This window comes from Triturus cristatus, chromosome 9 (assembly GCF_964204655.1).
Source record: "Triturus cristatus chromosome 9, aTriCri1.1, whole genome shotgun sequence".
Classification (NCBI taxonomy): domain Eukaryota; kingdom Metazoa; phylum Chordata; class Amphibia; order Caudata; family Salamandridae; genus Triturus; species Triturus cristatus.
The window spans coordinates 781,274,333-781,289,110 of record NC_140592.1 but is presented as its reverse complement, the minus strand read 5'-3'; the positions used below and the strand labels follow the sequence as shown (position 1 = coordinate 781,289,110).

Sequence of the window (14,778 nt, the reverse complement as noted above, 5' to 3'; positions counted from 1 at the left end):
ATCCGCGGAGGACAGCCTTTAAGGCATCTCATAATATATTGACCCCCACCGAGCCTTCGTCGTTCACCTCCAGGTAAGTGTTAATAGCCCCACGTAGTTCGGTAATATTGGTATCGTAAGTAAGCAGTTTACGATTTAAACGCCATGAGCTCGGCCTTGCGGGACCTCCCGGAAGAAGTAGCGTCAGGGCGACCAGAGAGTGATCAGAAGGCGCCGCCACCCCAATAGTTACCTCGGCAGTAGATGCCATGACCCTAGGTGACGTCCAAAAGAGATCAATGCATATGTTTGATGGGCCGCGGAACAAAAGGTATTCTCCTGTGCTGTCGGGAAGCGGTGGCACCAAGCGTCCGTGAGGCCGGCTTCCCCTAGTCTCTGAAGCATCACGTCTGAGATCGTGCCAGAGTGTCCCACCCTAAGCATCGATCTGTCAAGGTCCGCTGCCGGGACTAAATTAAAATCACCCCCGATGAGGAGATCCTCGTCCGGTGACTTCAAGATTGAGCTTATCGCATCTCGCAAAAAGGCTTCCCGTTGCTCATTGGGGCTATATACCGAAGCTATTGTGTGTGTTCGTTCTCCCATCAATACCCACAGAGCCAGTAGGCATCCAGCGATATCTGTAGGAGTTCCCACCACCTTCCCTTGAAATTGTGTGGCAAAAAGGATCGCCACCCCAACCTTCTTCCCCAGCCTCGATGAGAAGTATTGTCTCTCGAACCACTTGGATCCAAGCTGTTTCCAATCCGACCACACAAGGTGGGTCTCCTGTAAAAGACAAATGTCGCACCTATCCTCTCTCAACAAGACAAGAAGCAGGCGTTGCTTGGCTGGCGAGTTCAAAATAACTTTTTAGTGGCACACTATACAGCAGAAAGCAAAAGTGACTCCTTCCAAGCCATGCACATTTGTTTTTCAATAATTACTATTTAATAATGGAAAGAGATGGCTTCTACATGGAACTGAAGAGGACTTTACAGTGTGTGGTTGCAGAGGAGATTGTAGGTTGTTTATTACAAGTTAGGTGACACACATCACCCATGCAAAGTGTTTGGCAGTGCATTAATTGGCTACCCAAACTCCATTTAATTCACTGTAGACCACAGTCTCAAAATGGCTATATGTGCAGTTGACTTCATTAAAGCCATCAGGTAATCATTGACTGCATTGAGCCAAGAAGTATGTAATGGTCTTTTACAAGTCACGCAATAGATGGAGGAGTATATAATAAAACAGTGACACCCATCTGCATAAAATGTTTTATCCCATATTGGTACACCTGATTTGGAGGGGGTGGGCAGATGTAGAGTTGCCATTAGTAAATTTAACCTTCAGAACATGAATAGGGGACTTGGAGTCCTGGATTTAGAAAAATATAACCTGGAAGCTCAGCTGCAATGAGCAATTATATGGTTATAAGAGGCAGGGTTACAAAAAACTAAAACACAACAAGCATTTGCAATGCAATAGGTCTTACATTTACTATTGGCATTGGAAATTACAAATGTTTTACAAACCAAAACAAATAAAAGTCATTGTAATTTATAATGCCAATAGCTTAAAGTATCGCAAATATGAGATCTATTGCATTACAAATGCTTGTATGTAAATGCGCCCCATGCCGCGCTTTCACTTTAATGGCGGCCACCCCACTGGCCACCCCACTTTCTTTAGACGCAGCTTGCCTAAAGAAAGGCGCGCGGCCCCATTAAAGTGAAAGCGCAGTACGGGGTGCTTTTACTAAAAAAAAACTTTTGCTTAAGTTGACAAACAAATGTTTTTTTTTGTAAAAGCGCCCAAGCCGCGCTTTGAGTTAATGGTGGCCATGCCCCTTTCTTTAGACGCGGCTCGCCATTAAAGTGAAAGCGTGGTATGGGGCCCTTTTACAAAGTAACCGCATTTGTTAATCAGCATAGCGCGTGCAGAAGTGCCGCGCTGTGCAGGAAGCAGGTAAATACGCCGACAAGGGATTTGTTTCTATAACTCTTCAATACTTAGCAATGATTTTCAAGTGAGTTCTTGGTCCAGTAACTCATATGAAGATTAATCACAAAGGACCACGTTTACTTATCAATGAATTAATCATCAAAGAAAGTAACACAAGAAAAGAAAGGAAAAAACAAGGGTGTGTATAATCAAGCAAAATTTAGTATCAATTCGAAATTCATTTGTAGGGTACATAAAAAGCAACAACACAATGCAACCAGAAGTAATATTAACATGAACTAAAAAAACCTTCACAGTCACATTTGTGAACACCTTTTCACAGAGAACTATCTCAGGCAATCTAAGAAATCTATTCAAAACTAATATTGCCTCTCTTTCATTTGAGTAGGAAATAGGTGTAAAAGTCGACGTTTTGGTCTAATTGTGGCTTTGTCCGTTAGACCATCTTTAGGATGTAGAAAGTGTTGATTAAAAAAACCTTTTTAATTAAGTGGGAATCTTATTTTGTCAACCGTAAGATTGATCCACAAGCGGTTCTATAAATCCAGCTTTGAAAATGTATGAATACTAGGGACAAGGACCAGTTATTTACGGTCTCTTGGCAGAATAAACCAGTGGCGAATCTGCTAGTCGTTGTCCAAGAAAATTCCTCTCCAGCTGCATGCATCACAGTCGGCGCTGTGCAGGAAGCATTTTTGAAAGATAAAGCGCAGCGTCAATGATCGGCGCCGCGCTGTCATGAAAACAGGGTGGGTTAGGGACAGCCTGTCATGCCTGCAAAAGCAGCTAGAATAAAGACATTAATTAAAATAGTGCTCACATTCTGTAGATAAAACAGACCATGTAACAACAAAAGTAAAATGTCCAGTCCTCATGGGAGGTTACAAATGCAGACAAGGCGGTACTAAGGAGGGACTGACAAGCCTATTAACGAATCAGAAGCAACCGTTTAGAAAGGACAGTAAGAGGAGCCAAATGAAAAGATGGGCGGAGGTTCAAATCCATATCTGAATACAGCATGCCTCACAGGGCTGCTCCTGCTCTGCCCAGGCTCAACCTAAAAATGGACCCTTAAATCAGAGATCAATCTCTGAAGCTTTAGTCAGTGTCAGGAAACAGATTTTCATATGTTCTAAGTTGCCTAAAGTAGCTATTTTTTGCTGGCACGGATGTCTTAGCAAAACAAGGTAGAAGGAAATATATATCCCTGATTTGCCCCTGTGGTGTCCCGTTTTATAGAGATAGTGGACAAAGGAGCACACAATGCTTCAAGGCGGGTGATGAGTGGAAAATGTATTCGACAATAATTACCTGCTTGATTTTATAGAGCTCAGACAAGAATGTAATACTAGGCCAATTTATGAACCCCGAATCATTCATGAGAGCTGCAAGGTTAACTTGGGGTTGTGATATGATCAATACTCTTAATTATGGAGTACTCCAGGCATTGCTCTGGTTGGGTGGAACATAGGAAAAAATAATTCTCAGTTATGTAGAATTATCAGGGAATTGATTCAAGCCGACCTGAGTTGTATAACAGTGAGGTGGAAACAGATTCACATAGGGACATGTCAGAAAGAGAATGGAAAGCTGGATTCATATGGCCAGCGTATTAGGCAATGCAGATTCACATCATTGCAACTTAACTGTGTGCACCACACATACCTTCCGCCTCAGTGCCTTGAACATATGTATCTGAGTATTTCAGACACTTGCTCCAGATGTAGCAGTGAGGAGGCGGTCTTCTTCTGCATGGTACGGAGCTGCGCCACACCTACAGCATTGAAGAAGGAAGTAACAAATAGTCTCACTTCCATTTTAAGCAGAATATGTACTCACCCGAAACATCAAAAACGCAAAGGTGATTGGAGAAATTCTTGCAGTAAGTCTAACCCCTGGGTATCATTCCAACCCATCATTCTTTTGCCTACCATGCCACCTCAAATTATACCAACTCAAATGCAAATCAGTCCTGGTAGTGCTCCAATAGGAGAAGTTCACCCCGAACTGCAAAGCCAGGTTCTCTCTGAACCGGAATACAAGTAGCACTATACCGGTTTCATAGTGATTCGGGGCTCATCAGTCGGGTGCAGCTTGGCTCTATTGGCACAGTAAGCACGGGCCAACATCTGGTACTCAGCCAAATGCAAATCAGTCTAGGTCCTGCACCAATAGGAACAGTCTATCACAAGCTTCTATGAAACATGCCTGCTGGATTTGATGTCATGACACAAAACAGATTCATCAGCTTCCCTGCCGCTAGTTCTAGCATTACTGCTGGCCAAATGACTGATTCTGATGTGTATTCACTTCCAGAGAGCCCCAGACAATGCTATTTGACGAAAGAATTAGTTAAATGAACAAATGCGAAAATAAAAATTGCACCAGCACGGCAGAGGGATCCCAGCTCTTTCAATATGGGACACTATATTTTGGGAAATAACGCGAGAATCAGATGATGTGAACCTACCCACTGATCAATTCCACTGACTTTATTAGAACTACTGCCGGACACACATTATTGTGAGAGACCCAAAAACCCACTTAAATCGATAGCCACATAAAAGAGAGATCTCCGTTAGTGAATATGTTTCAGTCCTTCCTCATGCAGAGATAATCAAGGGCACATTTAGTATGCCTTTACACCATCATTACTTGAATCTTGAGATAATAACTAGATCAATTCTCCAACTTTTCCTCAGTGTAGTTGGCGTTATTTTAATAATGTAGTCTCACCACAATGTGTTATTGGTTTAGCCTGTATCATGACAACTGTAGTTGGTAAATTACTAACCTTGTTTATTGATGGGCTATACAACAATTGAATCCTTTGAATCAGTGTGTGGGATAAATTATGCATTTATGTAGTAGCATATTTTTTTAATAACCCACCTGCATAAATGACCAGACCATAGCAGGTTGCTGTGTTCCGAATGCTGCATCCTCGTAGGAGCATCTTCTCATTGTCCAATGAGTGTTTTTCACCCTTCCACTCCAGGTTTCCAACGAACGTGTGAATCTTGCTGTTCGGAGCCTCGCAAAACACTCTGCCTGCCTCACAAAAGAAACTGACATTTATTATTGAAGAATGTATGCAAGAATATCCAACAGGTCATATATCTTCTGTCGAAAGTGCATTTCATCAACCCTCCCTTAGACATATTCCCATCCTACCCTTAACCATAAGCCTAACACTGAACTGAATCCTAAGTTCCTAACACGAACTGTTACCATAACTTTTCTAAATAATACCTCACAGTCAAATGTCTATTGATACAGAAATAGGCCGCTGGCATTAAAAGTTGTAAAACAAGTTGAAAGTAAAATATAATGAAAACGCACTGCACCTTACCTACATACCACATAATCCTCGTAGAACAACAGACCATCAAATGCCTGCCAAGAGTCCATCTCTGTCCCAACAAAGCATTACACTGCATCTCTGGACTTCACGTAACGTCAGCAGACACTCTTGGAACTTCTATCAAATCCTCACAAAACATAAATAGACTCTGCGAAGCCCATAGAAGAACCTCTAACAGCCTCCAAAAGTAGACACTCCCACAGTCACAATAGCCCTCAACAAAATCTAAAACTATAGCCTTCAAAAAGAACCACACATAGTACCCAACAGACCATGGCCTCTACCAAATCTTCGTCTGGCCCCCATGGGTTCCAAACAGTCCTTAGGTAGCCTCCAACTGACCTTATGATAGCTCCCAAAATTACAGTACGGTACTTTTCGCTCAGTCACTCGTGCTCACTTTGTCTCAAAGAGATACACAGATTGAATGGTGGGGACGTTTTCAATCAGTATTTATTGAACCAGCGTCATTCTAGTATAAAATACGTGTGCTGCAACAACCCTTAGACAGAAACAGATATATACGATTACAAGCACCAACAGAGTAAATAAAAGGTAGACTTCTACCATGGTCCTAAAACAGTGAATATATGCAGGCATATAGATACATGGCAGTAATCATGTGTACTCCTAAGATTCTAACCCTAGCTAAGTGTACTTAAGTGTACCTAGCATGTATGTAGGTGCGAAGCCAAGAATCCCCCTAGGAAAGAGCCAACCCCATTACCTGATGGGAGAGTATGAAGGACCCTGTTTTGGTCGCGAGTTGGACACCCCACAAGGGATGTCAGACCACTGCATGCTGGAGTGTCTGCATGCAGGGACTTCAGGGTCTTGTGTCAGCATAGAAGCTTATCCTCTAGTTTGCCCAGCAAAGATGTGGTACTTATATACCAGAAAGATACCCTCATGTGTTCTAGCTAGATGTGTGATGGTACTGTGGGCATGTCGGCCAAGGATGATGATAGCGATTACTTTTGTACAGAGTTATTATGCAGCAGATGGTAATCCTGCTGTGATACTAAGAATCCTTATACATAATAAATGAGGCTAGTTTTCGAGGAAAACCACAAAACATCTATTTGGCACCTAACTAGGTAAAAGGTCAGCGCCAGAGCCGTTATGTAGAGCAAGGTAGGACAAATGTAGGTAAAAGGTTGTGCAACTACCTAGGCTTATATTGGGGTACATTGGGGCTCAGAACACCCACTCATCTTCGTCCGACTGGACGACAAACCAACCCATGCTAAAATATGCCTGTTTAAAAAAAAAAGCATAAAAGCAGTGCTAAAATATGAGTATAAAACATCTAAAAACATGTTATGTGTAAAAACGATGCAAAAGTTAAAAAACTCTATAAGTCCTCTAAATAGTCAATATACTGTTAGACCGACTGAGCATGCCAAAAGCCATAGTGCCCAGTGACAGGAAAATTGGAAAATAACACAAAAATGATGTTTTTGAATTCCAGTTTGGGTTGTTTTTGAAAAAGGCGGAATTGTTCCCATCACACAGAGAGCCCAATGTTTATGCGTCCTGTGTGGGAGACGCAACATCACTGCTGCTTGCCTTCGCAGACGAAGGTCCCTCTAACACCTCTTGGATCAGGTTAATGGAGCAAAGGTGATCTTCTCCGGTTCCCACAGCCACTGCTGAGGAAGCACTCAATGCCGGTGAGCCTGTTACAGAGGCGGTGTCCAATCCGACAGGAGCTGAAGCATCCTATGGTGGCTCTAAGAATGCCAACATCAACATTGGAATACGCTGAGCATAGTGCACTACGTGGGCCTTTGATGGGTCCATCAGTTCGTCCACGTCCGAAGGCGCAACCGATAGAAGGGTTTGACATATATCCGACGCGCATTTGTATTCGCATAATAGGCAGCGGAGTACAGGCAAGACATAGTCAACCCAGACTGATCGGAATGATGGGAACTAATGCTCGCTTAGTTCCAGAAGTGTGCCCAGATGCAGTACCATGCGTTCACAGAAGCGTTGCACTAGGAGTGCTTTTACCATCTCTTCTGAGGCTGGGACGTCCATTGCATAGCAGGAAAATTGAAACCAGGATATCCACTACAAGGAATAGGACCGGCCAAAAACGCTTTCCAATACGGAGTGTATCAATGATGGAATAACTCAGAAGATTGTCTGAAAGGTGCTTAATAGCCCAGAACCTATGCTCTTAAAGAGGTGTACTATCCCACTCGTATCAGACATGTGAAAGATACAATGTATCATTTCCCAGAAATGGAGCAGGAAGTTAGTTCAGACTAGTGCCTGTATCTCAGCTGAAGACCTTGCAACCTGGAGATCAAAAGTCTATCGGGTTGAGGTTAAGGACACATCTTTCTGTAAAAGTATGGCTTTCAGTCTGCTCAGAGAATCAAACTGTATTAGGAAAACATTCAACAAAGGCCATAGCGGCGCCTCCCTGACTGTGTGGGTCGGTGGAAACAATACTTGCATACAACAAGGAACCCTGGAACTTACTGTAACCAGATATGCGATGCCTGGCAGCATCCCACAACAAACAAAGGGATCCACCCTTAAGGAAAAGAAAAGTAATGTTCCTCCAGGCCTAGTGTGTCTCCTACTATGATGGAAAGCACACAGCTTTGTTAAAATACCCCTCACCCACCAAAAGGACCCTTGGTGGCATGCTTCATCATCAGGGTCTTCCTGTCCCGCTGGGGGACGGGGCGTGCTGCGACCTATGACTACGCGGGAGCACTGATTTTGTAACAATACTATGGGTGGTGTAGGAGTGTGAGTGGAAGGGTCAGAAGTGAGTGAAAGTGGTGTATGATTAAAACATACCTGGCACTGCGGAAAAATAAACTTTAATGTTCCTTTGAGCTGATATTGTTAAAAGTGGGGAATGAGACAGAGGTGCTAGGCTTCAATGGGCAGTACTTCCTGTGTCGACATGTTTTGAAGCCCTCCCCTGGCTTCTCATCAGGACCTAGAAAGATTCCTTCTACACTCAAAATTCCAAGAAAAAGACATGTATTAATATAAAATCAATATTATGTGGTGCATCTAACAATCTGCATGCACTGTATACTATTCCCCAATAGGTATTATGCTGTTATGGCTTTCTAATTAGCCCATTGAATGCCCCATGAGCCTGCAAGACCAGAGGGAAGGAGCACCTGTAGTCAGACAGTCATCAAGGTTACCTCCTCGCCTGGATACTACCTCATCACGAAATACATGTCTTTTTCTTGAAATTTTGAGTCCTTCTCATTCCCCACTTTTAACAATATCAGCTCAAAGGAACATTAAATACCTGGGAAAAGGTTCTGCCCTGTACTCATTCTGTATTTGTTTCAATACTTCTGGTATGACTGCTATTGAGGTGGTACCATGAGTTCTGGTATAAACTGCAGGGAAGACAGTACCCCAAGTGATACAATCCTCTATTGGGGGAGCTAACCCCATTGGCAAGCAGATTGTCACTATTCTGTGTTTTTCTTGTGGGCTTGTGTGTGGAAACACTGCCTCAAGCTGTGCTATTTTCTGTGCTATCCAGAATGGCATTTGCTTACGATTAGTGGGCATTCTTCCCATAATTGCGTGCAGCGTTTGTGGCGTGATTTTTGTTGCGGTCTCTTGCAGTTGACCTGTTTGAGTGACCCTTGTAGGTTGTAGTGTGAGTGTTCGCATAACAAACTGTGTAAGATGTCTGTAAAGTTGTATTATTTCTTTGTGAAGTGGATGTAAGGCATGTGTGAATCTCTGGATGCGGTGTGGAAGCACCTAGTACCGGCCACGTCGCTCCGTCTCTGCTGAGCAGACCGAGTCTCACTTTATCTGTGGTATGGGAGAGGGCACCTTTAAACAAGTATATATGTTCCTGGTGCATTAACGGGACTTCAATGTCCTTGTATGGATTGTATTCATCTGGTATTTCATTTGCAGTATAAGAATGAAATGTATGAGTACGTGCATCTGCAGGTGGGACGTTGACCCAAGAATAGAACACCTCTGTTCTGAATGCCTCGTGTGCCTCAATCACGAAGGCAACAGTCCCACCTAATGCTAGGACCCTAAAATCTGCTAATTGCAAAGTAAGTGCAATTCTGCAATTTTCTGAGATGTTTATAGCACCTTCCTGTTAAGCTTCCTCCTAACTAGCACTAGCCTTACTACCAGCACCAGCGTCTGCCTGTTGAGACATTATCAATTGAATCTCTATAAAAAGGAGATCAGGTTTGCACAATGTGAAACTAGAATCCTTCAAGCTTGAATATACCTATAGCCAATACATAGGGTATACCTACTCAGCTGTGGTGAATTTTTACCTCCCCTCTCCAGACGTCCTTGGTTAAATGTGAGTAAGGGTCTGAGAAAGGACGACTGAACTACTCAGATTTGACCGTTAAACAAGAATCTGCGCGTTTAGACAACATAAACTACGGTGTCAGTATAAGACCCCCAACCTTATCAAGGAGCTAATAGTTTCTGGCAACTTTCGAACATGACAACCCTGATCACTCAGGAATCGTGGGAACAGTACAGTACTTTTTGCTCAGTCACTCGTGCTCACTTAGTCTCAAAGAGATACACAGAATAAACAGCGGGGAAGTTTTCAATACGTATTTATTGAACCAGCGTCATTCTAGTAAGAATACGTATGCTGCAACAACCATTAGACAGAAACAGATGTATACGATTACAATCCCCAACAGAGTAAATTAAAGGTAGAATTCTACCAAGGTGCTAAAACTGTGAATATATGCAGGCATATAGATCCATGGCAGTAATCATGTGTACTCCTAAAATGCTAAGCCTAGCTAAGTGTACCTAGCATGTAGGTAGGTGTGAAGGCAAGAATCCCCCTAGGAAAGAGCCAACCCCACTACCTGATGGGAGAGTATGAATGACCCCGTCTTGGTCTCGAGTTGGACACTCAGCAACACTCAAGGGATGTCAGACTACTGCGTGCTGGAGTGTCTGCATGCAGGGACTTCAGAGTCTCGTGTCAGCATGGAAGATTCTCCTCTAGTTTGCCCAGCAAAGATGTGGTACTTATATACCCGAAAGGTACCCTCCGGGGTTCTACCTAGATGTGTCATGGTACTGTGGGCATGTCTGTAAAGGATGACAAGAGCAGTGACTTTTGTAAAGAGTTATTATGCAGATGATGGTAATCCTGCTGTGATACTAAGAATCCTCATGCATAATAAATTAGTCTAGTTTTCAAAGAAAATCACACAACATCTATTGGGCACCTAACTAGGTAAAAGGTCAGCGCCTGGGCCGGTATGTAGAGCAAGGTAGGTCAAATGTAGGTAAAAGGTCATGCAACCACCTAGGTCTATATTGGGGAACATTGGGGCTCATAACACCTTATAGGGTTTCCTGTAAAAATGATCCCATAAAGTATTCTTCTGAAAATTATTTAATTGGATCTATTTAATATATGTTAGAATCCTGAAACATATATAGTTTGCCATAAACATGGGACAAATGCTTGGTCATTGATTGCATTCATAAAGACTAGATTATGAACATGCTTGGACCTCAATCACTGCTTAAGGACTTTGTGTCATACAATGAAACACACACGTTGCCTTCAAAAGAGCATTATTGTTGATCAAGGAAGATCCTCTTAAGTTATTAACCCATTATATCACTGTCACAATAGTGACCACAACTGTTAACATTTTAATAGTGACTACCTCATGCAGGATTATCAGTAGTCATTATCCTAATGCTCAAGGCAAGGCAACCAGCCTAAATGACAGGAAAAGCATTATCAGTATGAAATGCCCCTACTTGACGACTGAAATAATGGCTGAAACAGCAAGAGCCTTCTAGAACAAAAGAGTTAGGGCCCGATTACAAATTTGGCGGCATTAGCACCGGACCGCTGCGTCGTTAGTCCCAAGAAGACCGCTGAGCATGAGATCTTCTGCCTGCCTGCTGTTGACAGAGTGTATCTCGCCTGGGCCGTTGCAGACTGCAATGTTGGCGATGCATACTCTGGCACCATCAGGGCCATGGTTTACAGTTGAACTGATTACAAGAACACAGTTGTACTGGCGGTCCCCTGGCGGCAGTTCCCCAAAGGTAGTAGGCAAACCGGTATGCTTTCAGCAAATCACCAGAACAGTGCCCATTGAATTGATACAAACACCCCACTGCTGATATTCATTGGTCAAGTGGGCACACCTGCAAAATCACAGTATAACACACACCTCGTCCCAGACCATGATCCTTTGCCTCTCCACTGCAGCACAGCAAGACAAAGCAGCAATTTTGGTCACACAATGCTTCCCTTTTTTCCCCATTCCATTTAAAACACTCCACACACTTTTTGTTGCATTTCTTACTAATATCCCTTGGTGTTTTTTGTTAGTCATTGCCACCCACTTTAATTTAGAGTTGTTACATGGAACAAAATCCACGTTTTTCAGAACTGAGTTGTCAGTCTTGGTGGATGAAATCATAACAGTAGAGCCACAATTGTTTGGAGCCCAAGTCCAACATACTCCTCTCAGTAGGAAAATGGAAATGTGGTCCAGGATAGTCGAAATGCTGTAGGTACCACCGTGGGCACAAATTAGGAAATTAGGGATCAGTGGCATGACCTGAAGGCAAAGGCGCATTTCCTAGCTTCCAAGCACCACCCTGAGACCCAGAAGACTGGTGGTGGTCCTTCCAGTGCCCCATTACAACTCTTTGCCTGGGAGCGGAAGGTCTTGGCCATCCTGCATTTCTGAGGACTTGACAGGAATAGCTGGGTGAGTGGAGTCTGGTACACCTCACTAACTATCTCAACAATTTACATACAATTCTCTAATCAGAGACATATCTGACTACTTTTCCTGACGTTGTCCTGGCCTCCTCAACTGAAACTAATGGCATAGGTGACACCATACCAACTGTGTACCTCCAATATTTGTTAAGCATTAACGCAACTTAGCTGATTAGAAGTCGCTAGTGGCCCATTGACTCTGCACTGCTCACATGATGACTAATGCTAAATATGCAACCAAGTTATGTAATCACCTGTATCAGGACTCCCAAGACGTGTTGGGCCAGGTATTGACGGAAATCCAAGAGATGAAGCAGCTGCAGAGAGACACACACCAGGAGCTGGCCACCCATAATACCAACACGGGCCAGCTCATTTGGGTTCTGCAGGACATCAACACAACCTTCTGTTGGGCTTTTCCACCACCATCCACCTCTTCCTGTGGTCCAACTACATCCGGCCCATCTTCATCTGCAGCAGCCACTGGAAGGGAGGCCCTGTCTGAAGAAGACAAGGCTGCAGATACCCCTGTCTCAGCAGCAGCGGATCCCCCTCTCCACCAGAGGAGGACATCCATGCACAAATCCAGGAGGTGTGAATGGCAAGACACCCACCACTGCCAGTAAGAAACCTCAAACTTAATGTCCTCCAGTGTGTGATACACATTCACTCTGTGGACTATTTCTGGACACTTTTCCATTTCTGATCGGAGTAGTATTTTGGACTTCAAAAAAAATTGGCATCTACAACTATGGTTTCATTCACCATGACTGACGTCTTCACTTTTGGTTTTCTCTGTTTGGCTTTGCACAATTTTTATTTTCTCCTTGTTCACTACAATAAATACACTACTCAGAAACTCATTGACTGCTGTAGTATATCTTACATCTGGCAATAAATATATGTACTCTCATGTGAACTTTACAATGCCAAAACAAGCTACCTGTGCAAGCATGGATATGTTGCTTGTGCACAATGTTTAACTCAGGATCCCAACCATGCCACACCAACATATACATACAATGTCTTGTCTTATAACATCTTTATTCCATTGTTCCAATCATAGACTGACATGATATCAGAAACATAGCAAATCATACATGACTCAAAAGGTCTGTGTCAGTGATCACATTTTCAGGTGCAGACCTTAACAGCATGGAAGGAGGAGATACATCAGAAAATTTCCTATAGAATAGGCAAATTTAAATTGGTCTACGTTATCAGCTGGAGCCATATTGCCAACCTCACAAAAGGAATCACAACATTTCAATGTCCTGTTTGCTCTCATCTCAGCTTTTGCTATTGTGTTCTCTATCTACTTTCCTAACATGCAGTACGCACAACATAAGATATTTTTGCTTGCCAGTTTCAATGTTTATTGTTGCATATAAGATCACATGTATCAATCTCCATTACATGGCACATGTTGCAATGATTTCTGTAGGTATATTACTAGGAAATTATCATACAAGAACCCATTAAATGTGTCAATTTGTTCATGTATGGTCCAGCCCAACTGCATTTTGGCAACAGGTATGTAACACTAACCATTTGTCAAGTATTGGCAAGTGGAGATTGGAATGACTACAACTACCATGAGCTCTATTTCTGTAACTAAAAACAAGATGAAATTGTGATTTTGCCCATTCTCATTTGTCTCATATGTTCCAACTGATGTTCATTTCTCATGGAATGTGCAATTTACATACAATGCTCTAATCAGAGACATATCAGACTACTTTGCTTGACATTGTCCTGGCCTCCTCAACTGAAACTATTGATGGCATAGATGACACCATACCAACTGTGTACCTCTAATATTTGTTAAGCATTAACGCAACTCAGCTGATTAGAAGTTGTTAGTGGCCCATTGACTCTGCACTGCTCACATGATGACTAATGCTAAATATGCAACCAAGTTGTGTAACCACCTGTATTTTACACAACTAGGCCTTTGAATGGCCATATACATGTTACCTCTCCACTGTGTTGCCTTCAATGTTTGGGAGATGTCATGTTCATTCCTTATTCCAAAATGCAACATATTAGCACATCTAATGAGCTGCTCAATTCTAGTACATGTATTGAATGTCTTCAAATGTCTTTTTAACAAGTTCTATACCACGGAAATATATCACAACAGTAATCTCGACCTATTTTGTTTTTCCTAGATCTCTGCTTACTGTGACACAAAACATTTGGATGTAGATACCACACTTCCACCAATGACAATGTTCTGTATTTCACAACAGGTCGATCTGGCACAGCACGTGGGCAGAGCATGGCCACCGAAAGCCTCTCACTCCATCCCCAGATGAAGCCCTCAGTCATGACCACACTCCTGGACATGTGGACGTGGATGACCATCCTGGCACATTTGGTCAGCCAGGGTAAATGGCAACAGTGAGTCTCAGTGTGCCCACACCAACCCCTCCCACCCCAGCTGTAACCCCTTACCCAACTTTAGAACACCCAACCTGTGGACCTAGCACAATCAACACTATCTTGTGTCCCCCAGTCCTGGGTTCTGAAGTGAGACTCACCAGCCCAGTCACAGAGGTTCTAGGAACAAGTGGGAGAGTGAGCCCTGGGCTAAGGGCACAGGCCTGTGGGGGTAGGGTTCGTGGGAGGGTAACTGTGAGCCCGCTGAGAGCGGCCACTGGTGGTGTGCGGGTCGGGGAGTAGTGGCTTGCACCACTCT

The 14,778-nt window shown here is 43.2% G+C and overlaps 1 protein-coding gene across 1 annotated transcript in view; it reads right to left on the bottom strand.

Annotated features, from left to right (window-relative positions):
• LOC146798840 (phospholipid-transporting ATPase IC-like) overlaps positions 1 to 14,778 on the bottom strand; it is a 1,543,528-nt gene that overhangs the window by 904,130 nt on the left and 624,620 nt on the right. Inside the window, exon 10 of the mRNA XM_085626157.1 lies at positions 4,840 to 4,998. Within this exon, the coding sequence (XP_085482283.1) occupies positions 4,840 to 4,998 (159 nt within the window). The remainder of the gene's footprint in view (positions 1 to 4,839; positions 4,999 to 14,778) is intronic.